Below are 25,625 nucleotides of genomic sequence, written 5' to 3'. Positions count from 1 at the left end.
TTTTATATATTGTAAATATTGTGCAAATGTTTGCTCCTACTAAAAATTAGATATTTAGCTGTCTTGCAAATGCATTCTTGATCTCTTCCTTCTAACAAGGAATGCACTATGTCCTGCCCCTCCCACCCTGATGGGGTAACTAATCTAAATATTGTAGTCGCAAATCATCATATAAGCAGCAAGTTAATATCATATGCACAAGAGTCTCAACAGTGTGATTATCACAAGGACATGATATTCCACTTATCTCCATCCCAGAAAATCTACCCCATAGGAGATTAGATGGAAAAATATTAAATTTTGCTATGGTGAAGGCTTGGCGTTCCTAGGGATTAGTCAAACAGTATAGATAATTGCATCTTGATTCTTGTGCCCAAGAAAGATGGAAAAAGGGGGTGAATAGGTTTTCCTAGCTGCCACTGTAATCTCTTGTTTTTCTATACCCCACAATCTAATCCATACCATTTTATATGCAGATATTAGGGATAAGGTGCCTATCAGAGCCCCTAGAAGACCTACGAGGGTCGCCCAGAAAGTAATGCACCACATTTTTTTTCTTCAACAATTATTTATTGAACACAATTAAACTTACACACAAGAAAGAATGATGTTTCTTCTACACTCCCTATTTTTCCACGTAATCTCCATCCAGTTCTATGACCTTCCTCCAGCGAGACACAAGGGCATGTATGCCCTGTCGGTACCACTCCTTGTTCTGGTCACGAAGCCATTTCTGCACTGTGTGAATCACCTCTTCATCATCCTCAAAATGTCTTCCGCAAATGGCATCCTTTAATGGCCCAAACAAGTGGAAGTCTGAGGGAGCTAGGTCAGGGCTGTAGGGTGGATGGGGTAACACAGTCCAACCCTGTTTAGTGATGTGTTCCAAAGTCCTCAAACTTGTGTGAGGCCGAGCGTTATCATGTTGAATCAAACATTCACCTGGGTTGTTATGGCGCCGAAGTCGCTGGAAGTGCTTCTTGAGTTTGGTTAATGTCTTCACATAAGCTTCAGAATTAATGGTGCTGCCTCTTGGCATCACATCAATGAGTATGACGCCCTCACAGTCCCAAAACACAGTGATCATGACCTTACCGGCAGAAGCGGTTGCTTTGAATTTTTTCTTCTGTGGAGATGGAGGATGACGCCATTCCATCGACTGTCGTTTTGTTTCGGGCTCAAAATGGTGAACCCAGTTTTCATCACCTGTCACAATCCTGGACAAGAATGTTTCCCCCTCATCTTCAAAACGTTTCAGCAACTCAGAAGAAATGTTTTTTCTGAGAGATTTGTGGTCCACCGTAAGACAGCGCGGAACCCATCGTGCACACACTTTTGAGTAATCAAGAGCACGGATGATTGCATCCACACTTCCTTTGCTGATAGACAGCTTCAGCACCAACTGCCTAGTCGTTATGCGTCGGTCCTCGTAAATGAGCACATCAGCAAGCTGCGTCTTGTCAGGTGTGACAGCCGTGGATGACCGCCCCGAACGCTGCAAATCTTGGAGCTCTGCCGAACCGCCTTCTAATGGCCTCACCCTCGGTGCCCAGCGACTAACCGTACTTCTGTCGACTGCAGATTCTCCATAAACTGTACACAAACGTTTGTGAATGTTCCCAACAGTTTCTTTCTCTGCAGTGAGAAATTCAATGACGACACGCTGCTTGTAACGTACATCACAGACACCATTACAGACACCATTTTGAAACACTGCTGCAGCTACGCTATCTGTCTGAAGAAACCAAAAATTTGTGTGCGCACTCCTGAAAATTCAAATAATGTATATCTAAAGTTTCACATTCGTACCATTACTGTAGGCTGAGAAAAAAAATGTGGTGCATTACTTTCTGGGCGACCCTCGTAACTGTTGTATTTTTTATAAAGTTGGAATAGTCCTAGGGCAAAGCAAGAATCCCTCAGAGCACCTTGTAACAGGGGATCTTCATCTGCCTTGCAACAGATATTCATCCAGGTTTTAAGTACCTGGCCCAGGCTATTGTCTCTATTTTATGCTGACCTGACTCAAGGCATAAAGCTGCATAGGGTGTGCATCTGCTACAGCAAAACTGTTATATAGAAATGCTGCTTGAACCTGCTCCAAGAGAAAAACCTGGCATCCACAATGGGCTGCCATACAATTGGGCTATTACCTTGGTGTTAAAAACCTTTAAGGCACATCTCTCTACCTGCACCTGCACAGAAGAGGCAATCCAAACACGACAGTCAGAAAACTAATTTCTGTACAGTAGCATTCCATACCAGAAGAGTTATAAGGCCTCTATCAAGAATGTGAACCTGACAGTCTGGAAAATTTCCTTGCCAGCACCAACCAAAAGATAAAGTACTGGCAGAGGTATTGTCTATGAAATAAGATTTGCACATACAGTACGACTTACAAGTGTTATGCGCTACCACCCAGCATGAGCAATGTTCACTGAAAGTTATTTTCAGTGATCTATTAGTATGTAAAGTTGCCCTATGACACAAATGAAGAAATAAAAGTTGAAAAGGGTTTGAAGGGACAATGATAAAGAAACTACTGCACTACCTCATGCACAGTGAACACTCAAAGTCTGATGCATCAATCAAGTCCGCTGGAACAGATTCATATCGGAGTGAAAAGGAAGCATCCCTTTTTGTAGCTTCTAAAAACAAAATGGAGATTATCACCAAAGAAAACTAGAATTGTCAAACAGAGAACAAAAATGACCAAACATTACCTCCTTGTTTTTTGTGTTTATTCCTTCTATCTTCACAAACCATAAAATCTTGTTCTGAAAGGGATAACTTCCTTTTTAATAAAGCACCTTTCTCTTGGATAGAAAGCAGTGGTTCAGAAGAAACCCTTTTTAATTCATCATCTTTGGCAATTTTTCCTGCTGAGTTAAGAGAATGGGCAGAGTGTGCACGCCGTAAATTTCTTCCAACAGGCTCCCATGTAACTTGTGGCATTTCTATAGCCTACACCAAAGGACAATGAGAAAATGATTTTATCAAGTTTCAGATAATGAACTGGCAATATAATCCTAGCACAGTATCTATCCCACCTGCTCTCTGCTGGTGTCTCCTGAGCAATTTTTTTTTCAAAACTGCAAGCTTCTCTGGGACATGGACTTATCTTGATCATTCCTTTTGCTATATAAACCACTTCAAAAAAATGTTTTGCTATTGTGGAAAAGTGTCTTTGTATCATCATATTCCAGCAGCAGCTTCACAATCTCTCTGATAAATTCAACTTGTTATTTGGGTGGAAAAACCTTGGCACACCAAGGGCCAACTTGAAATTATGTTGTATGTACTACTCCATTAAATTTCACATCATTAATATGGTCTGCATAAACATGTACGAATCTGACCTAGGTGTAATCTAGTTGCCATTCTGCATTTCTAAAATTCTGTTTCTGCCTTTTCCACTGTGAAACTTGGATTGCTATCCTACATGCACTCTCCTGGGAATATAGCCCACCAAACGGGGCTTACTTTTGAGTGGACATGTGTAGGATTGTGCTGTAGGGGAATTAGCTAGTCTACCATACCACCAAGTCAGTGTATTTATGTAGACTTGAAACTAAGGAAAGCAATATTCCATAACCAAATACCATTTTGCACAGTACTCTGCAGTGCAGAAAGCCAAAAAAGAATATGGGTTATGCAAAGATCTACCATGTGCAGATAGGTCTACCAAGTACAGAAAGGAACAAATTATCAAGCTCCTTGAGATCAAGACACAAGGAACTTTGTGGAAAGCAGACTTCAAACAGAAATGGATAACTTAACATTTTGAATAAGAAGTACTCCTGGTTTGATTAACTTGGATATTAACTTCTCATTTGACTGAGACAGAAAGGTAACAACACACAAATTCGGAAAAAGCTTCATTTAAAAAAATTATAAATATTTGTCACTGAAAAACTTTTATTAGAATACTAATAATGTAGTTTTTTCTCAACACAAATCCCTGGCAAAAATTACTAGTTACAAAACATTACACTGTCCAAACTGAGAAAGAGGGCAAAGGGTCTTATACTAGAGACTTTCCATATACCAGTGTGCCTCAAAATGTTTATGAAAAAGTGTAACTAGAACATGAAACAGACACTGACTTCACAGCCTAATCAATACTGTCACAAATGTGTAGCAACAATGAAAATCACATCAATATTTTAAAAATTCAATACTTACTGGTTCTGAATTCAGCTGTAAATGATCACAAGACTCTTCTATCTCATAGTCAAATATAATCTGTTTACTCTGAACAAGTGGATAATTCAAAGCAGATTCCTTCAGGCTCTCTCTCACACTTTCCGGTGACAGCAAGTTACATAGAATCTGTGAAATAAGTCAATGTTAAAGAATGTGATCAACTATGTTGTAGATCCAGTGTGGTATGGTACTTAAGGATGTCTAACTAGGATTAGCTGGACCAAGTTCAAAACCCCAATTCAGCCATGAAGCTAGCAACTTGGGGCCAATCATTCCCTCAGCTTAATGCATGAGTGTCAAACATAAAGCCTGCAGGATGAATGTGGCCCTTGGAAGCACTTTATTTGGACCCCATCATAATTGGGCTCTCCTGTTATCTTGTAAATATGATTTTCACATTTTCTCTTCTGTCATTTAGAGCTAATGAGTTTCTATGCGAGAACAAAATGCTTACTTTGCTTAATGATGTCACTTTGGCCCTCAGCAGGCACCATGAATGCTAACTTTGGCCATCTGTATGAAACGGGTTTGACATCCCTGGCTTAACCCAGAAAAAGACAAAAAGGAAATGGGACAAAACCATCACACAAATCAGCCTGAACTCCTTTGAGGAAGTGGCAGAAAAAAATATAAAACAATCTAGCGATTAAGTCTAACCTAGCCAATCAATTTTCCCATTCTCTTTCAGTACAATGGTCTCAAATGTCTTCACTATTACAATATTTTACATTCACTAATCTAGATCTACTCAAAAGCAGACTCTAATCCATGCCTTCACACCAAAAGGAACACATGTTCTAGCTAAAGGTTCATTTAAAAAGATTTAAATTCTGCCTCTCTCCTGATGAGGGCAATCAAAGTGGCTTACAATATTAAAAACAATAACATTAAAAACAATTAAAACAAAGTCCCAAGCATCACATAAAACAGTTAAAATTGCCATTGTTAAAAATCAAGACTTAGTTTACATAGCAAATGAGTAACACATTTATATTTACACTATACTATCTTAGTCCTTTTTGCTAATGCCTGCTTTATTTAAATCCTTTGTTTCAGCCATGAGTACCTCCGAAAACCATTATTAAATAAAACACAACACAAATAAGATCCAAATTAATCTAGAGGCATTTGAAAATGTTATTTATATTACTCAGAAGTCAATTGTGCTTAGTAAGACTTAGGCTGTAATTCTATCTTACTCACCAGAAACAAACACCTCTAATTAGCCAATGCAATTATAACAGCAGGACTCACTACTAAATATGCATCAGGGAAAGGGACATCTGCGAGGAGGCAGGCTGACTAAGGAGAGTAGTGCCTGGTGATCAGTGTTCCCAAATCCCTTCCTGCTTACCTTTTACTGGACAGCAGCTGAACAGAGAAAAGGTCTTGGTAGTTTGTATCTATTGCCACCCATCCCAGGCCATAGAGACCAGGCAGAAGAGGGTCATTGGAGGGGAAAAGACCCTCCAGGAAAGCACTTATTATTATTAGCCCCCAGAGCTTATTATTAAAAATCAAACCCACAGTTGTGCTAGCACAGTGAAGAGATAGGTAATTCAGACAACCCACTGTAACCTGTGAACATGAACCAGGCAGAGATAAGGTTAAGGTGTAACTAACTGAAAGTCTAAACAAAGAAACAATTGAACAATATGGGGGAAGGACAGCAGGTAGTAAAAATACAAAGAGGCAAATGAACAATACTTGGCTGGAAAGTGCAAAGAAAAGTTATCACCAAATGGATGCAATAGTCATTAATGATCACAGAAATCCTCAGCCTACTATTCAAATCCTCAGCCTACTATTCTCACCCCCAATGGGAAACAAGGATGTCTGTTAGGGGTCGAATGAATTAGCCATCAAGAAAAACAGCATAATCCTAAGCATATCTACTCAAAACTAAGTCCCAGGAAAGTGTATATAGAATTGCAGCATTAAAACATAATCCTAGATGGTCTCCAGCTCAAAACTACTTACATTGCTCAAAGAATCCCCACTCATGGTTGAGTAAGTGAAGTTTCCTCCCCAAACTCCCAACAAATGTGTAACTCACACTTGGTAAGAACACTTCCCACTTCCTGTGGGCTGGGAAATGTGCAACATAGTGCTGACAGTAATCAAGGTAACTGATAGAAGAAGTGGAAACCACCTGGGTCATTTCATGTAACCCCTTTGACCATGACAAACAGGTTTGCTACCCAATAGGCAAGGTATCCCTGTTGCTAAGCAGGATAATTGTCCCAGACCAGAAGATGAACCCTGAATCCACATCCAGCACATGGACACTTTGGAATGTTATTTTTCAAGCAAAGGATACCATCAAGACGATGCCTCAGTCATGTTTAGCTGCTGAACTTCATAGGGGCTTCTAAGTTAAAAATGTTGAAAAATACAGAAAAACCGGAGGTGGGGGGGGTGGGGATTAATCTCAACATGTCTCAAGCCCTCCCTTTTTCAGAAGGGAAGAGGCCCAAGTAGCTCTTACCCAATATCCTTCCCTTCTAGTTATCAACTCTTATACCATTTTATGAACTATTAAAGGCAAGCTGTTATTTTGAATACACTGCATCTGAAAATCATGCTTTGCCTGCCCTTGTGACTTTTTAAAGAATTCACCATGTTTCAAATCTGTGAAATAATTGTGTAATTTTGAGTTCTGCCTTCTATAAAAACATTAGTAATTGCTCCTTACAAAGACCAAATATTCTGAAGCAAATGTCAGAACTGAAAGTAGCAGCTGAGCATCACTTTATAATATGGGTACCTTCTCCACTTCCAGTTTTGCTGGCACAAATCCTTCATCAAGGGCAAGGCAATGAAGAAAGAGCTGTAAGGCATCATCAACAGAACCAGCACTGTGAAGTATTTTTGCTCTTCTGAAGTAAACCTGTAAAGAGGTAGTTATGTATTAAGTACAAAATATGCATTATGCTGATAATTTGGTTATCACAGAGAATTTACATCCTGATCCTAAACAAGTTTACTCTGAAGTCAGTCACACAGTTCAACAGAGCTTGTTTCTTGTAACCATGATCCTGACTGCATTCTTCAGCTGGGATCTTACACACTCCTCAAACATCTCAGTGGTACTGGCATCCAAACAAATGGTTTTCAGTGTTGAGTGCAACAACTTGGTTGCACAGATACAACCATGAATGAAAGGAGACTTTTCTGAAGAAATTAGATTCACACACACACACACACACACACACGTCGTCTACTTGTTTCTGTTGTAGGGAGTAACGAAACAGAAACAGGCAGCATGAAATTCTGCCAGAACAAGAACATGCTCTTCAACTCCATGATTCAGAATCACTTTCTTGACTATGGTGTTTGGTCTTATATTTTGTATTACACTGAGTTGTCTTGTTTCAACCATGGTACAAATGAAAATGTTATCTTCTTATTTGAAAGAAAAAGAGGGGGGAAAGCATTCATAACAATCCATATTGTTACAGTTCTCACACCATGTCCACAACTAGAAACAAGTCAATTCCAAAGCTCCGGGTCCAGATGGTTTAATGGGTAGATTCTATAAATGTTTAGAAGAAGAAGTAAGTTTACCATTGCTTAACACAATGAATGATATTTTGCAGACTGGGAAAATGCCAGATTCATGGAAAGCAGCAAACATAACTTTGATTCCTAAAGAAGGACAGGATTTGATGGATATAAAAAATTACAGACCTATTTCCTTGTTGAATAATGATTGTAAAATATTTACAGCAATTTTAGCAAACAGAATGAAGAAGAAATTACAAAATCTTATACATGAAGATCAATGTGGTTTTTTGCCGAAAAGACACATGAGTGATAATATTAGAATAGTATTGGATTTGCTGGAATATTATGATAAAAGAGAAACAATTAGCATTGATTTTTTTGGACTTTGAGAAGGCATTTGACAATTTGAGTTGGACTTTCTTGATTGCTGTCTTAGAGAAGATGAACTTTGGAGGGAACCTTATACAATGGATAAAGTCAATTTATACATCACAAACTGTGCAGGTAGTGGTAAATGGAGAACTATCAACAGTGTTTGAGATTCAAAAGGGAACACGACAAGGATGTCCATTGTCACCACTTTTATTTATACTTGCCCTAGAAGTGTTGTGTAGAGATATTAGACAAGATGAAAGACTACATGGTGCAAAGATTAAAGATGAATGCTTTAAATTAAGAGCATTTGCAGGTGATATGGTTTTGATTTTAGAAAAACCTTTAAAAGACATAGAGTTGTTGATGGTTAAGTTGAAGAAGTTTGAATCATTAGCAGGATTTAAGATAAATAAACAGAAAACTAAAATTTTATCTAAAAATATGAATGAACAAGATCAATCGAAGTTGATGAATAAGACTGGGTTCAAAGTGGAGAAGATTAAGTATTTAGGTATTATTTTGACAAACACGAATTGTATGTTATTTCAAAATAATTATGTTAAAGTTTGGGGTGAAATTAAAAAAGATTTTGCAAGATGGGAAAGGTTGAAATTATCTTTTTTGGGAAGAATATCTGTAATTAAAATGAATGTACTACCAAAAATGCTTTTTCTCTTCCAGAATATACCAATATTACTTTCTGATAAACCATTTAAAGAGTGGCAGAAAGATGTGACAGGTTTTATATGGCAAGGGAAAAAACCAAGAGTGAAACTTAAGATTTTGCAAGATGCAAAAGAAAGAGGAGGTTTAGGACTGCCTGATCTGAAGACTTATTATGCAGCATGTTGCTTTCTGTGGCTTAAAGAATGGATATTGTTGCAAAACAAAAAATTGTTGAAGTTAGAAGGATATGATTTAAGATTTGGTTGGCATGGATATCTTTGGTATGATAAGTTGAAAGTGAATATGGAATTCAAGAATCATTATGCACTGCACTGTGGAAGATATGGAATCGTTATAAGAAAAGGTTTTACAACAAAATTCCACTCTTAACTTCACCACAAGAAGCACATTTTGGTTTGGGAACTGTACCAAGAGATAAATGGTTATTGTATAAGAACTTATTGAAATGTAATCAAGGTCAATGTATTTTGAAGTCTAGAGAGGAATTGATTGTAGAGGGTTTTGACTGCCAATGGTTTATGTATTTACAATTATTAGAAAGATTTAAAATTGATAAAAAATTATATGGTTTTGAAGAGGGAGAGACAATATTGGAGAAACAATTAAGATCAGATGAGCAGGTAATATCTAAAATATATAAATTGCTTTTGAAGTTTGAAACAGAAGATGAACAGGTTAAAGAATGCATGATCCAGTGGGCAAAAAATGTGGGTTATGAACTTTCAATGGACAGATGGGAGAAATTATGGATAAAACAGACAAAATTTACTTTGAGTGTTAGCATTAAGGAAAATATATATAAGATGATCTATCGTTGGTATGTGACACCAAGTAAATTAGCTAAAATGTATGAAACTATGTCCAATAGTTGTTGGAAATGTAAGAAACAAAAGGGAACATTTTACCACATGTGGTGGACGTGTTCAAAAGTTAAAAAATATTGGTCACAAATTCATGCACAGATACAGTTGATCTTAAAAACAAATATACAATTGAAGCCAGAAGTATTTTTATTAGGTATGACAGATGAGTATGTGGAAAGAAAAAATGAAGTTTTATTTTTGTATATGATAAGCGCTGCCAGAATACTTTATGCTCAAAATTGGAAGACTATGAATATACCTTCGGTGGAGGAATGGTGGATAAGACTTATGGATTATGCGGAGATGGATAAATTAACAATTTTGCTTAGGGAGAATTCAACAGAAACCTTTTTGAAGAATTGGAGTCCAGTTATTGATTTTTTGAATCAGAGAGAGGATGAGGATTTGAGGTATTTTGGATTTGAAGATTGATTTTGAAGTATTAGTGGTATAGATTAACATTTGTTAATGTTTGGACTGTATGTAGTTGGATTATAAGTATGGGAATGTTTTGGCTTCGCTTGTGCTGCTTTATTGGAATTTTGTTTATGTATGTATTTGTTTTTCTATTTTATGTTTATTATAGTTAAATAAATAAATAAATGACAAAAAAAAGAAACAAGTCAATTCCATTTTAGCACTGGGGGCAGAGGGTATCACTTGACTTTAAACATTTTTGACAAACACACACACACCTGTTACTTGTCTCTGGATAAAGTTTCCCAAGTGCTATACAATTAGGCTTGGCAATTTAGCCACAAACAAATGAGGGTTTGACACTTGCTGAAAATTTTTCATCCATTTTTGGAAGTAATCTTTGTGATATTAGGAAGGCATCATTGTTTCTATAGCTTACATAGTGTAAGCAATACTGTATGCTATTTACATTCAAACTGTTCTTTTTAAATTACCTCAGGCCAATTTGGCATTTTAGCAACAACAGCATTCAGGTCATCTAGGGCAGATTTGAGTTCTTGGAGGCCGGCATATGACTCAGCTCTATAAACCTGTAGCATCAAGTCACTGGGATCTAAAATAAAAACGAACATTTCATCATACAACTTCAGAACTGAATAATTTTCTATAATCTAAAATATACTACAGATGTGCAAACAGATACTTAACTAAGGAAAGAAAATTTCCTAACCAATCAGGCAGGAAAGTTTATGCAAGTTGGAAGAAAAGTGGTTCATTCTTTAAAGCTGTTGATGTGCTATAAACATCAACACTGTTGCAGGAGGACAGGCAGGTTAGTTTAGATTTGTGTGCTTATTTGCAAGGCTACTTTAGCATTTGCTCAAGAAACAGTAAAAATTCCCCAAACACTAAAAAATTTAGCCTGTTTACGGGATCATTTACCAGTTTATGCACACAGAAGGACAGATTTGAAAGCCAATCCAAGCACAAATTTATATAATTGGCAACATAACCAATCTATTCTTAAAAGCTTTCTTTCTATATAGACAGATTGCAACACAAAACCAGAAACCACCTCTTTTTCTCCAAATCCCTCCTCTACTGAGCCTTCAGAAAATATCCCAAGCCACCCTCAGTTTACAGGATAGAGAATATAATTCAAACGAAAAAGGGGGGGAACAGTTTCCAACATTTGGGTTTCAGCACTGTATGTTCTAGCCTTCATGGTTACAAAAAAAGTTATTTTTTTAAATGGCATCCTCTAGTCAGGAAGAGTAGAAGCACTTTAGTCCCCTTCGCCAATGAATTTTTCCTGATGAACATCACTCTGAACCTGCTGCTATTCACCATAGTGAAAATGACATCCAAAGGGAATCACACATGCAAACAGTGCTAGAACTTTAGTTCAGAAATATGCAGAATGTTGCAGCTCAAAAGTAATAGTAGTATGTTTTCATTTTAATACAGATCTGACTTCTCAGGTTCTAACCTTCAAACACCAACTACAGCAGATAACATAAACGTTAAGTACTATACTGACTAAACATGTTTCCAAAATAGATGAAACACTCTAATCACATGTGAATACACACACCAGATGATTACAGTTTTACATCAATGGCTTCCAAGTTAACCTCCCTCCTTTTTCACTAATATAAATAAGAAAATGGTAAAAACTTTTTTAAAAATGAACATTTTACTTAAAAAACATGTCTTTTAATATAACATGTTAGTCATGTAAACGAAAGTGAACTAGAAACTATGTACCGTATTTTTCGCTCTATAAGACGCACTTTTTCCCCCCAAAAAAGTGGGGGGGAAAGTGTGTGCGTCTTATGGAGCGAATACTGCAAAAAAACAAAAAAACAAAAAAACTCCGCCCCTGGCCCCGCCCCCTGCCCGCTCTGCTCGGCTCCGCTTCCCAGGAAAGCGGAGTGGGTGGGGTAGCAGTCTTGCTGAGCAAGCCCGCGTGTCTACTCAGAAGTAAGTCTCAGAGTCACTGGGGTTCACTCCCAGGAAAGCGGGGGTGGGTGGGTGGGATGGCAGGCTCGAAAGCCCATGTGTCTACTCAGAAGTAAGTCTCAGAGTCACTGGGGCTCACTCCCGGGAAAGGGGGGGTGGGTGGCTGGGATGGCTGGCTCGCTGAGAAAGCCCACGTGTCTACTCAGAAGTAAGTCTCAGAGTCACTGGGGCTCACTCCCAGGAAAGGGGGGGTGGGGTGGCAGTCTTGCTGAGCAAGCCCCTAGAGCAGGGGTGCTCATTATGTCGACCCTCAAGCTACCAGTCCATCTCCAGGCGAAATGAGTCAATCGAGGGCTTCTCTCCTGTCCACGCATCCCTAGGAGTGAGCCCCTGGCAGGCTTGTGAGCCCAGGGAGCGAGCTTAGGGAGTGAGTCCAGGGAGCCCAGGGACTGAGACGGGCTCCTCCCTGGGAGAGGAGGCGCTGGCTGGCTTTTCTCCAGTCCACTCATCCCTGGGAGTGAGCCCCATTGGCTCTACTGGGGATGACTTAGCTTTCCCCTGCTTTTGCACTGCTATGTATGGAGATCTGCGCCCCCCCCCCCACTTGCATCTGTTGGTTCTGTGTGCAAGGGGTTTTGCATTGGTCTTGCTGAGATGTCTATACAGAGATCTTACCTGCCCCACACTTTCCCCCTGCTTTTGCACTGGTATGTATGAAGATCTGCACCCCCCCCCCCACTTCCATTTGTTGGTTCTGTGTGCAAGGGGTTTTGCAATGGTCTTGCTGTGATGCCTATACAGAGATCTTACCTCCCCCACACTTTTCCCCTGCTTTTGCACTGGTATGTATGGAGATCTGCACCCCCCCCCCACTTCCATCTGTTGGTTCTGTGTGCAAGGGGTTTTGCAATGGTCTTGCTGTGATGCCTATACAGAGATCTTATCTGCCCCACACTTTTCCCCTGCTTTTGCACTGGTATGTATGGAGATCTGCACCCCCCCCCACTTCCTTCTGTTGGTTCTGTGTGCAAGGGGTTTTGCAATGGTCTTGCTGTGATGCCTATACAGAGATCTTATCTGCCCCACACTTTTCCCCTGCTTTTGCACTGGTATGTATGGAGATCTGCACCCCCCCCACTTCCTTCTGTTGGTTCTGTGTGCAAGGGGTTTTGCATTGGTCTTGCTGTGATGCCTATACAAAGATCTTACCTCCCCCACACCTTTCCCCTGTTTTTGCACTGGTATGTATAGAGATCTGCTCCCCCCCCCCCCTTGTATTGGAATCCAGGAAGATCTGGTGAGGAGGTAGATGTGGTGTCAGCAGTGGCCCCTTTAAGGGTAAGGCCTGGGCATCCAGCAGAGTGTGCTGCACAGGTGCAGCCACTGGAAGGCAATAGGGTCCTCAGGGATATAAGGAGTACCAGAGGCAGAAAGGGTTTGTGGGTTTTGAAGGAGTGCAGGTTGGAGGTAGGGGAGGAGACTGGCTGGATTTATTGAATTTGGAATCTGACTGGACTTGGCTACCCTGATGGATTTAACTGACCTACCTGGTACCTGACCTTGGACTGTAATTTGGCTTATTGGCTCTGGACTCTGATTTGGTAACTCTGAATGATGGGACTGATTTACTTGGCATCTGTGGACTGGAACTGGACTCATTTTTGCTTGCTGCACTAGTGAGTTGCACAAGGGGGACTGATCAGCCTTAAGCGGGCACGAGGCCCAGTGGTTTGGAATTTGGCAGAACATCATTGTAGCAGAAAGATAATGTGATCCCCTATTTGTGTGCATCTGCTTTTGTGAGCTTCATAAATTCTGACTCTAGCGATGATGAGTTCTTGGTGTTTCCAGAATACTAGAGTGCTCAAACCTGTAAGTCTCTCCATTTGTTAATGACAGTGATAATGGTTCTTAATGCCACTGTTGACTGCTGTTCACTTTACATAGTTCAAATGTTATTCTGTTATAGTTTATTAAATATTTTATTACTCTATTTGGTTCAGAATATTTTTTTCCTTGTTTTTCTCCTCTAAAAACTAGGTGCGTCTTATGGTCAGGTGCGTCTTATGGAGCGAAAAATACGGTATATGAAACTACTCATTCTGAGAGAAAGAGTACTTCCAGACAAATAACCCTACTGCTGAAACAGCATACCAATATTAGTAAGAGTATTTATATAGCAGTTTTTATTGAATAATTGATATGCCCACACCAGTCTGTCAGGTGCTTCTTGAATATTGTTCTTTTTAGTATCCATAAAAGGGTTAAACCTGATATTCTGAAAAACCAGCATTCCCATAATTTACAAAATCACTTCCAAAATTAGTCTTGTTATTATTAGTTATTATTGTTATTATTACCAATGAGGCAAAAATCATCTCCACATTTAGTATCTAGCATGCAGATTCAGTGGGGCCCCAAGTTAGCAACATTGCATTTATGCTGACTGACCCAAAAGATCAGTCAGTTGAAAAGACCTGCTGTACATTTTGACATTATATGTATAGTACGGAGTTCTCTTCTAGACAGAGCTTGGGGGAAGCAGATCAATCTTAAACAAGATTAGAACACCTGATCTTTAGCCTTTAGGACTACCAGAGGTATTTATTCTGCTCTCTGCAACAATTGGCCATAGGAGCTGTTAGAAGCTAACCTAACAATCTGAAATGCTGTTATCTAAGCATTTGAAACAATGTTTTGTTCTTAGTCAAACTATACATCTATACTTAGTACAGATGCCCTCTACTCAGCATCTCTAGAATCCTTATTGGTACACAGCATATACAACTCACGCAGAGTGTGTCTAAAGTCCTTTTTAAGACCTGTTGGCTTACTATAGCATCATTATACTTGAAGCACAGAATCCCACTCAGATAGCTCTTGCTGATCAAATCACATGACCAAGAATCACCAACTGAATCACAGGCCATACAAATATGTCACATCCCAACATTCACATAGTTCTTCAGCAAGAGAACAACTTCTAGGCCTTGAGATCCTATTTGGCTTGTTCTGGATTTTTATTTCTTTTTAAAAATAGCATTTCCACTCTCACATACTCAAAATTATGGACATTTATTGCATGATGCATACCATACTTCTAAATACAAGTACATTCAAAAAGTCTCATCACAGAGAACTTCTGTACTCACCATCTACTTCTTCCTACCCAGACTTCAAACAAATATCCTTATCCTGACACTAAAATCAATTCCCTTTTGTGCAGTTCTCTGAATAATTTCATGATTTTTAAGCAGTGATAATCTTTCCTCAGCAAGGTTAGATGAATACAAAAACGTCTGTTAGGCTTTAGAATTTGATACCAGGTTCATTATTCAAACTGGCTGCCACCTTGCAGCTGCCTATTAATTTCAAAAGGTGAAGTACCAAGACCCCCAGAAATACAAATGCATAATATGGTGGTTCTCAAACTTGTAGCTCCAGGACCCACTTTTCAGAATGAGAATCTGTCAGGACCCACCAGATGTTACATTATCAAGCAGGAAGTTTTTAAAAGTCCTAGGCTGCAATCCTACCCACACTTATCCAAGAGCAAGTCCCATTTACTATTATTGTTAAAAGCATATACAAAGTAGCCTGTTAAAAGTACAAATCTGTAACATTTCTCCAAATGCAGTCACATAGCATGATGGCATCAAGTCTAATCTATTAAAAGTAACATATTAAAATGAATAGGGACCCACCTGAAATCGGCTCACAACCCACCCAGTTTGAGAAACACTGGCATAATAGATGAAACACATGAGCATATATATAGGCTCCAAATATGAATTTTAATAGCCAGAAAAACAGAGACACCACAGCTAGCACTACAAATCCAACATGAGTTGGAGAAATAGAGACATACATATGATCTAGACCAAACTACCTCTCCCACAATATGTTACAAGTCTTTATCCAATGCGGAACATGCTGTAAAGCGCTCAATGAATATTAGCCTAATCATATCCCTTGACCTCCTTGTACCCCATGTCTTTTCCTAGCAATGTGTTGTGAAAGGCCCAACATGCCTATCTATGATGTCACAAGCATTATACAACTCTTCCACGCCCCCATCTGCTTATGCAACTAGCCCCAGCGAACTGTCTCAGTAATACTGAGAAGGAAACTGAAAATAGGCCCCTCTCTCTGTTAAAGTACAGTAATGCATTTGAATCAGTGTCCCAAACATAATTCAGAGAGATATGCACATGCACTCATGGACCTTCGAAACACACTTGCTAGCCCATTTACAGATTTCAGCCATTTCCAGCATCCTAATTTCAGAAGTAAGACTAATGTCTCCCACTTAGGTTTTTTCCCCACAGTCTGAAGAATTACAACGTATACTAAAAATCTCAAACATTCTCACCAACCACAACTGTCATCATTACTAACACGACAGTAATAAATATGTGTTTCTTAGACATTACACAGGCTAACTCCTAGAAAATGTCTTAATAAAGGTGCTTCCCTACCTTTATAAAGTGCCTGTAAAGAAATTCCAACTTTGGAACCTCTGAAAAGTATAAACACTCTCCACCCCTTATTATACACTTTCCTGTAACACTGAGGGCAACAGCAGTAGCCCCATAATGGGGCTTCCTTACTGCACAGAAAAGATCTCTCTCACACTTTTTCTTGTAACCGCCATCCACTGTAGAGGTATCCAAAATACCCATCACTGCTTCTGTGCCAACTACCCATTTAATGCTAATTACATACTATAAAGGTGAAAACAGACTCCACAGTATAACCTGTATAAAATTCTTGCACAAGTCATCTGTAGGGGACTATCCAAGATTATTGTATACAGACCACCTTGTCTGCAGATTATCCAAGTATGTTACTTAATATGCATGCTTTTCACTGGAAAGTTACCTGTACTTAGTAACAGCCTCCAAAGCAAATAAACCATTAGCCACATGGATTGTTCCAATTACACAACACTCATTCACAACTGACTGTTGTGAATTGATTTTAGGGAACAGTACTGTATTTGCTCCTGGAAGGTTATTTATATAATCACCCAAGATATTGCTGTCATCAATGGCTGGAAAGGAAGGTGTGAAATAGACAGACAGGAGTCAAATGACTGTTCATAGCAACCCAGACTGAGGATTTCCACAGATACCTTCACAGGAATTATTTCAGGGCTAAGAGTTTCATCATGTGTGAAAGTCGCCCAAGGTCCAAAACACTATGGAATTTTCAGAGTCCTGCTGGAGCAAAATCCCAAGAGGATCTAGGCTATAGCCCTATCCACACCTTCCTGGGAGTAAGTATCACTGAACATAATGAGACTTACTTCTGAGTAGACATGCATAGGACTGGGCTGTCAGGCTGCAATCCTATCCACACTTTCCTGGGAGTAAGTCTCACTGAACACAAAGGGACTTCGTTCTGAGTAGACATGCCTAGGATTAGGCTGCCAGGCTGCAATCCTATCCACACTTACCTGCGAGTAAGTCCCAGAGCCTATAATGGGGCTCACTTACTCCAGAGTAGACATGCCCAGGATGGGGCTGCAACTTCTGCATCAATACTGAGATGCCCTGTGGGGCTGAGAGAGAGAAGAGCCACCCCGGTCCGCACGCTTACCCTCTCGGAGAGCGCGGCTGGCGGCTTCCTGAGCTTCGCGGAGCTGCCCTCGGCCGAGCAAGCCGCCGAGGTGGCGCCAGGTGCGCGCCCTCCTGCAGTCCTCCGGGAACCACTTCTCCGCCAGGTGAGCCAGAACGACGGACGCGGCGGAGGCCCCGAGCGGGGCGCCGCACAGGCGGCACCGGGCGCAGAGCTCCTCACGAAGGCAGCGGCGGCAGTAGGTGTGCCCGCACGGCGCCGTCACCGGCTCAGCCAGGAAGCCGCGGCAGCCGCAGCAGAGAAAGCCGCCGGGGGGAAGCCGCCGCTCCTCTCCCTCGCCGCCCTCCGCCCCCCACTGCCGGAGCCGGTAGTGCAGCACCAGGCAGTCCACCAGCGTGCCCAGGCGGCGGCGGGCGCTGGCGGCGAGCGGGGGGCCGAGGCGCAGCGCCGCCGAGTAGGTCTCCAGGGCTTCCTTCAGGTGGTTGTCCAGCGCCAGCCGCTCCCCGCGTCTCAGCAGCCGCTCCTGCTCCGACTGGCCGCCACCCGGCTCGGGGAGCGCCTCCAGCGAGGACGCCATGTCTCCTCCACGCTCCGAACGGGCCTCGGAGGGGGGTGTGGCACGCGACGCCCGCGGCTCCTGCCACCGCCACCGCCGCCTCCTCATAGCAGCCCGGGCGGCATGCGCGCTCCCGAGCGCTTCTCCGTCTGCCGTTACAGCCGTTAAGCGCGCTCCCGAGCGCACGCGCGCCCCTCTCCCCTTTAAGCTCCCTCGCGCGTCCCAAAGCAGGTAACCGTTACGAGCCCAACCGCCACCGCCGCCCGTCCCATACTCTCTGCCAGCCGCAAGACGGACCCGAACAACGCCACTAAGACTTACATAAAGCGACGCGTCACCTGACTTTCCGGACAGAAGCTCACTTCCCATTGGCTGGCGAAGCCGAAGGGGGCGTGGCCGAAGGAGAGGAGAGTTATAAAACCGGACCCCCGCGCGAGCCCTGGTGAGTCTCCACAACTTTCGAGGCAGGAGAAAAGCCGGCTGGGGGGGCGTGGCTGAGCGACAGCGCTAGTCCTGTGGAGCGCCTTGGCCTCAGGGCTGGGCTGGCAGGCTCTGGAGATGCTTTGTGTTCTGCTGCCTGGCTGTGCTCCCTTACATAAGCATGTCCCTGCACAAGTCCTTCCTCTTGGGTTTATCCCTGAGGCACAGCAGCCCTGCTTAGATAACATGTTGCAACCGCGAGTCCAAGGTGACCAAAGTGGGACAGAGCAACTATACCTTTAACCAGGGCTTCCCAAACTGTGGGACGTGGCCTGATTTTTGGTGGGTCACCACAGGGTGATGGACAGATCAGATAATTAATTGCCTCAAGTCTTGAGGCTGTTCATAAATCAGACACTGTAGCTAATTACCCTGCAATGAGCTCAGCTCCTGCAGTTTGCAAGGTAGCTCCTAACTGCCCTGCAAGGAGCTGAGCTCCTGCCATTTGCAAGTAAGTGTGAATGTAGAGAGAGAAATGTTTGAGGGGCTTTTTCTTCTGTTCAATATTACCAACAAAGAAACAAAATATTTCTTTCTAGACTTCCTTTTTAAAAAGACAGGTAGACCTAGACAGGTCTGGATAGACTGTTTCAAAAAGTGGGTCCTGGTACTAAAAAGTTTGGAAACCACTGCCTTTAACCCAATTTTGCCCTGCCCACAGGTGTACACATTTGCTCCCTGTTGCATATATGCAACTTTGGACAGAAACGGCTCAACCATTGTGTTCAGAGGGAATTTTGGCAGGTGCAGCTCAGCATGGAAGCTTATCAACTTGTGATCCTTACAACAACACTGTAAGGTGGGTTAACATTGTCATGATGGTATCTGCAGGGAGGGACTGAGAGAGATGGGCTTGCCTTAAGCAACCACATGATTAAAACCAATGATTTCCTGATCTGCAGCTCAATCTCTTAGCCACTGTGCCATGCAAGTGGTTCCCAGACTGGTAGGTTGTGACCCACCAGCTAAGGGAGCACTTATCCCTGGCCCCTGGTAAGATAGGTGATGGCAGTGATGCAATCCCCATGATCTTGCTGCTGACAGGGACAGAAGGGGGGGTTACTTACCAAAGGGAGCACCAGCTTACAGGGAGTGTGGGGTACACCTCAGATAGCTCCGCAGTGGTCCCCAAGCCTCTAAAAAGCCAACAACTGCAATCAGAACCCAATTCCAGTTTGTGATTGCAATCCTGGGGATCACTTGCTGCCATTGCCTCACCCCTGCAAAGACTTACTTTGGTCCAAAAATCCAAGTATTAGGTCTGAATAGTTTGAGTAGCAGACATTAAACCTTTTTTTAATATACCATATACCATTTAACACCAACAGCCCTGTGAGATCAATAATATAAGGCAGCAGGCCATGATTGACTGTCACCTGATGCTGCCACACATTTGTTAAGGATAGACTTTCTTTTTCTTTTTTAAAGAAGGGCTACTAATATGTAGAAAAATACTGTAAGCTGCCTTGAGCATCTCCTGAAAGGGAGAGAAAGGTGGGGTGGGGTGCTGTATGTTGTAATACATACCTTTATTTTAAATACTTTTTATATTTATATATTTTTATATTCTTCACATTCCTTTTTTATGCTTCTTGTTGTCTTACAACACATGGCATGCCACACGAGCGAGCCATATGCTGTCCCTGTTGCACATGGAGCAATTAGTGTGAACCAAGAACATACTGGCATCCCCAGCACTGTGTAGGAAGTTCACCACACGTAGGATGACTTGATCTTGTGACCAGGGTAGGACATGAAAGCCGGAAGCTCTTCTCACATCTCCTTGTGTGTAGAGCCTACATTCAGCCATAATGCCTCTCATTGTTCCTTCAATTTGCACCATTAAAGGTCATATTTACTTCCTCTCCACATGGCACATTTTAGAGAACTGAAATGCTCTCCTAAAATACAAGGAAAGACCATTATTACTCTTTCAAATGTAGGTTTAACATACTGAAATTTTATCTATAGAGAGTGTTATGCTTTTACTTAAGGATGTATAGTTCTATATTTTTATTCTTGCTTGGTTGTAGCAGCTGCTGGCTATGTTGTTTATTTTGAATTAGTTTTGTTTTTCAAAGTTTTCAGCCAGATAATTTATAAACTGCTTGCTCAAACTACCTGGTAGGAAAACTCTGAAGGCAGCTGAATTTAGAAAGAAAGGGGAGACTGTCACTCTGTGTATTGGTCAGCACCGTGCTTGTCCTCTTACACAGAGGCAGTTTCCATAAAGCTCTCAAAGGAACCGGAGCTGCTTATTTGTTTCTTGGCTTCTGGATTGTAAATTTATGCTTTGATTCTAAAAAGGCAGTTTCACATCTACCACATATTTCAATCAGTAAGGATCCTGAAAGTAAGTTATGTTAAATAATACAATACAATTAAACTGTGGATGTTTCTGTCATCTCCAAATCATACAGTTGCTATGGGACAGGCATCTACTCTAGACTGCCAGTTCTCATTAGGGTGTAATGGTTCCCCTCTTCCCCCTTTCATTCTTTCTCAGTGTCCTGGGTAATGGCAACTAGACTGTCAATTGTCTGGCTGCATAAGCTTTCTTTCTTTGCTTATAAATCGATTAAAAAATAGTACACAAATGAACAAAATCAATAAACAATACAATAGTACTATAAAAATTACAATTAAAAAGAAAAACATCAATATATATACCTGCACGAGTCTTATTTATTTCAGGACAATGGTCTTTTCACTGTTTGAGGACAGAGAAGTTCAGTAATGATGCCTCAGGTGATATGCTGAGTGATGGCAGCAAAGGGCCCAATCCTATCCAACTTTTCAGCCCTGGAATAGCTGTCCCAATAGGGTGTGCGCTGCATCCTATGGTAGGAGGGTAGTTATGGAGGCCTTGACAAGGTAAAGGAATGTTTGTTGCCTTGCCTCAGGGCTGCATTACAGCTGAACCAGTGCTGGAAAGTTGGATAGGATTGGGCCCTGAGTCAGTTACCCAGAAACTTGTTCATTTTCATACAGCCCATGAAAATATTAGCTGGGTTTCCCTCAAATTTTATCACACATGAAGGTCTTTCCATATATGTACAATTGTACTATGGCAGGCAGGAGTCTTGCAACATTAAAAATGTGTTTTTTATATTTTCAAAAATATAAATGGGCCCTAGTGCTTCATATACCAGTAGAATACTGACAGACTTTTGTAGCTGTTCAGTAAGCACATCACCAAATGTTATAATCTGAACAGTTTTTGTAGCCACAGAATTGCTGGGTCTGTTCACAATTGCTTACATTCTGGCCTTTTTTGTTCCTGATGAAACACAGGCTGCAATCCTAACCACACTTTCCTGAGCGTGAGCCCCATTGAACAAAATAGGACTTACTTCTGAGTAGACCCGGTGAGGATTGTGCCCACAGTCTTTTGGTGTTCATTGCTGACAATGTTCAGACTGTTGACCTCTATTGTTATTCCTTGAATGCCATTAGTATTTCAAAATTTGAATAAACTGATGCACTTACATTAACTTAGCTTATCCAATTTGCCTGAAGTACCAATCAGCATGTAAGCCTCTTTCACAGAGTAGGAGCAAAATTAAAGGTTGTATGTATAGCTGTAAAGAGAACAGTTCTTAGCATCTATTTCATTGTACAAGCAGAACATTATTCATCCATGGAGATGAGTTGACTGAGACTGCAACTTTTGTGGGTTATGTAAAGCATACAAATTGTTTACTTCCTGTGAAGCAGGGTTGCATAATGTACAGGGCACTCCGACACAATTGAAAATGCAGTCAAGGGTGTTTCTTATCAGCAAGGACAGGCATGGAATCATTTTTTTAAAATTCTAATTTCCTTTTACATAAGCATATTTTTTAATCTGTGACATAACAGTAGCCCTTAAAAAAGTGCAGATGAGCTACTGTCCTTTACATGGGAAGTTTAAAAACAGTAGTTGCAGTACATACTAGCAGAGAACGGTAAACAGCTTGGCATTGTGAGCATGCAGAAGTAGTGTCCAAGTATCGTTTCTCTGTACAACAGTATAAGCTTGTGACATAGTTTCCCCCTTATCTCTCTTCTGTGATTCCCTGTCAGCTTAGAAAAATTTGAGGTTTCTAGCATCCTTCATCATTTAATGGCTTGACATCTTTGTGACATCAGATATGGCAATGTGCCACGTATCTGTCCAGTCCCTCTCTTGATGAAATCCCTACCAACTCTATGCAAATAGGATTTCCACAAACTTAAAGTTGCTATGCACTGAACCATGGGGAAGAGCTAAAAAATGACTTGCAGTGTCAACATGAATAAAAATAACCATCTGAACAGTGTCAGGTGAAGTTTGTGTGTGTGTGAGTGGGGGGGGGGAGATAGAGTGAACAGTCAACAAGAATAGAAACAAGAGAGCCATAAAATACATTTACATAGAGCAGGAAAGTTTGGGAACAGAGTAAAAGAGAGGGGTAAGGCTGGCTGTTCAATACTGAAGATTCCTACCCAACCCAGGCATACTTAACAAACATTGGTTGGCCCTTCTATGGAGTCAAGAGTCCTCATTCATTAAACCCTGTATATTCTCTGGCTTGCAAATTCTGCCAGCAGCACCAGCTTCCTCCTGCTTCCCCTGCAATCTCAGTGTCCCTGATTATTATGTTTCTTGTCCCGCCCCCCTGTTTCCACACCCTGTTCTCTCCTCCTGGAAATGTCAGCAGTTTTTGAGAGAGCAGGCTTAAATGTTACCACATTTCTCTCTTGTCTTGCACATATTTTTGATGTGTGTATAACCTCTCAAAGTACAAGTCCTATAACTTCCTGTATGCTTTCACCCCTTCATCTACAGTCTTAGCTCTCTGTTTAAAAGTGGCTGCTTCAGTTTTAACACTGTTTCTGCTGACTCCAGCAAATCTTGCCAAGTTCTGGATTCCCCATATATTTTGGGCAGGTCCTTCCATGATGCTGACCAAGGTGCTTGCCCCAAGTAATGAACTGATGGGGGACACACACACACCCAATTGCCTTCACTCCTCCTCTTCTTCTCACTCCTTGGATTGGAAAAGGAATGGAGTGGGAGAAAGCAGAGGGCTCAAGTGGTGGAGATGCAGTTACCCACCACTTTTCTTTCCATGTCATTTCTTCTTCCACTCCACTCTTTCTTTCTTTCTTTTCCAGTCCCAGGAGTGGGAGCAGTCAGAGACATAACTAGGGTGGAGCCTGAAGAGCACCTGCCTGGGGGTGCCTCCCTCCTTCTGCCTCCTTCCAGCCTGCCACTGATGCAAGCCCCAATGATCCACTTCTATTTATCTTGTTACCTTGCTCCCTGTGCAGTTTCCTTCAAGTGGGGGACCCCTGGCTTCATTTACAGGTAGTGTGCAAGAAGGGGCTTTTTATTTTGTTTTCTACAGTGCTGGTGTGGGGCAGTGCTGCATGTTGCACTGCCCCTGAGTAAATCAATGATAACAGATTATTTTAACATATGTTGAAATCTTTTTATAGAACAACACCCTTTTTCCTGGGAGTGGTAACTTACCAGACAATGTGTGGTCAGATACGCTAATTAAATAGATTACTCATTTTAACCAGAGCATGCTTATCATGAGGAGAGCAACATTTTATATAATAGAGGCCGCCCCATAACATAATACACTATTGAAATTGCAATATTTTTGTTCAGTTCAGGAGATAGCATTTCTTGAACCAGGAGTGATCAGGGCGACCAGATGTCATAACCACAAACCACAAACAAAAGGACCAGGCACCCCAAAATGTAGGACATCCAAGAAAAATGTAAAACATGACAAAATGAAAACTAAAAACACTCATATATTTATTTCATGTGGTTAATTTAAACACTATTACCTATTATTAAATTTAAAACTATATTACATATACTTTATTACATATAGGCTGCAATCCTATGCACACTTTCCTGAGAGTAAGCCCCACTAAAGACCATAGGACTTACTACTGAGTAGACAAGCATTGGCTTGTGCTCACAGTTTATTAATTGCAAGAAGGCTCTGCGCTGCCTACTCACAGGGAAAAGGAGAACATTTAAGTTCCTTTCTAGGATATGGTTAAAAAAGAGGACCTGTCCTGGAAAAAGAGGACATCTGGTCACCCTGGGAGTGATGCTGCCCCTTAGGAATGTGTGGGCTGTGAGCAAAGGAAGACACCACCAGTTTTGTATATCTCATTACTATTGGAGTCATTAAAAATAGTTGTACATATTGTCATGGCAGATGGTTTCTCAAAATGTATGTAATAACCCCACTGAGATTTCTAAAAGGGAAAGGATGAGGTTCCCTGAAAATGGGATGGCATGGAATGTGTGGAAGCCAAGTTGAAGAAGTGGTGTAGGTAGAGGGAGTAGGAAATGGGCAAAGGTGAACAGGTGTATAAATACCATTTCCTCTAGGCAATGTGATATCCATCCATCCATCCATCTATCTCTGAAGGAACTCTGAGCCTACAAATGATTTCCATGAATGTGTGCAGTTGGTGCTGCCTAGAACCATGTAGAAAATGCCTAGAAAATGTACGTTTTATTGTGTGATTTGAGCAGAAGGGGCAAAATCCTTCCCCTCTGACCCCTTTGTGGGATATCTGATGGAGCTGGTGTCCCCCCACCCCAACCAAACTAAGAACCAGTTGAAGTGAAGAACCCTTCTCTCTGGAGCATTCAGTCGTATGAGCACTTACCACCCTTTATGCCACTTTTACCTGCTCCTTGTGAAAACTGGTCCTGAGATTATACACCAGCCATTATTTGTTTGTTGGGAAACTTTTCACCATACTGATTAAGACCTACTGGATGTTTAAAAGTAAAAATTGAAATTGCAAATTGCCATATTTTGTGCTAGACAGCAAGGTTCTACATTGTATGGTACAAGTGTGATCATGTTCATTTTACAGTAATTGTAAACCAAAGAGAAGAGGTTAAAATATTTTTCCTTAGGTGCATGAGCTGTTTCTCTTGTGCAAAAGTAAAACCAATCTGTTTTTAATCTTGTCCATATAGAACT

At 41.3% G+C, this 25,625-nt stretch overlaps 1 protein-coding gene across 1 annotated transcript in view; it reads right to left on the bottom strand.

The window, feature by feature from the left end:
• Positions 1 to 18,428, bottom strand: part of LONRF1 (LON peptidase N-terminal domain and ring finger 1) — a 28,421-nt gene extending 9,993 nt beyond the window's left edge. Inside the window, exons 1-6 of the mRNA XM_066632409.1 lie at positions 17,619 to 18,428; positions 10,550 to 10,668; positions 6,974 to 7,096; positions 4,186 to 4,332; positions 2,724 to 2,964; positions 2,552 to 2,648 (exon numbers count right to left, since the gene is read on the bottom strand). Coding sequence (XP_066488506.1) covers positions 2,552 to 2,648; positions 2,724 to 2,964; positions 4,186 to 4,332; positions 6,974 to 7,096; positions 10,550 to 10,668; positions 17,619 to 18,261 — 1,370 coding nt within the window. The 5' untranslated portion in view covers positions 18,262 to 18,428. The remainder of the gene's footprint in view (positions 1 to 2,551; positions 2,649 to 2,723; positions 2,965 to 4,185; positions 4,333 to 6,973; positions 7,097 to 10,549; positions 10,669 to 17,618) is intronic.
• Between the last annotated feature and the right edge of the window lie 7,197 nt (positions 18,429 to 25,625).

This window comes from Tiliqua scincoides, chromosome 6 (assembly GCF_035046505.1).
Source record: "Tiliqua scincoides isolate rTilSci1 chromosome 6, rTilSci1.hap2, whole genome shotgun sequence".
NCBI lineage: Eukaryota > Metazoa > Chordata > Lepidosauria > Squamata > Scincidae > Tiliqua > Tiliqua scincoides.
This window is presented reverse-complemented; position numbering and strand designations above follow the sequence as displayed.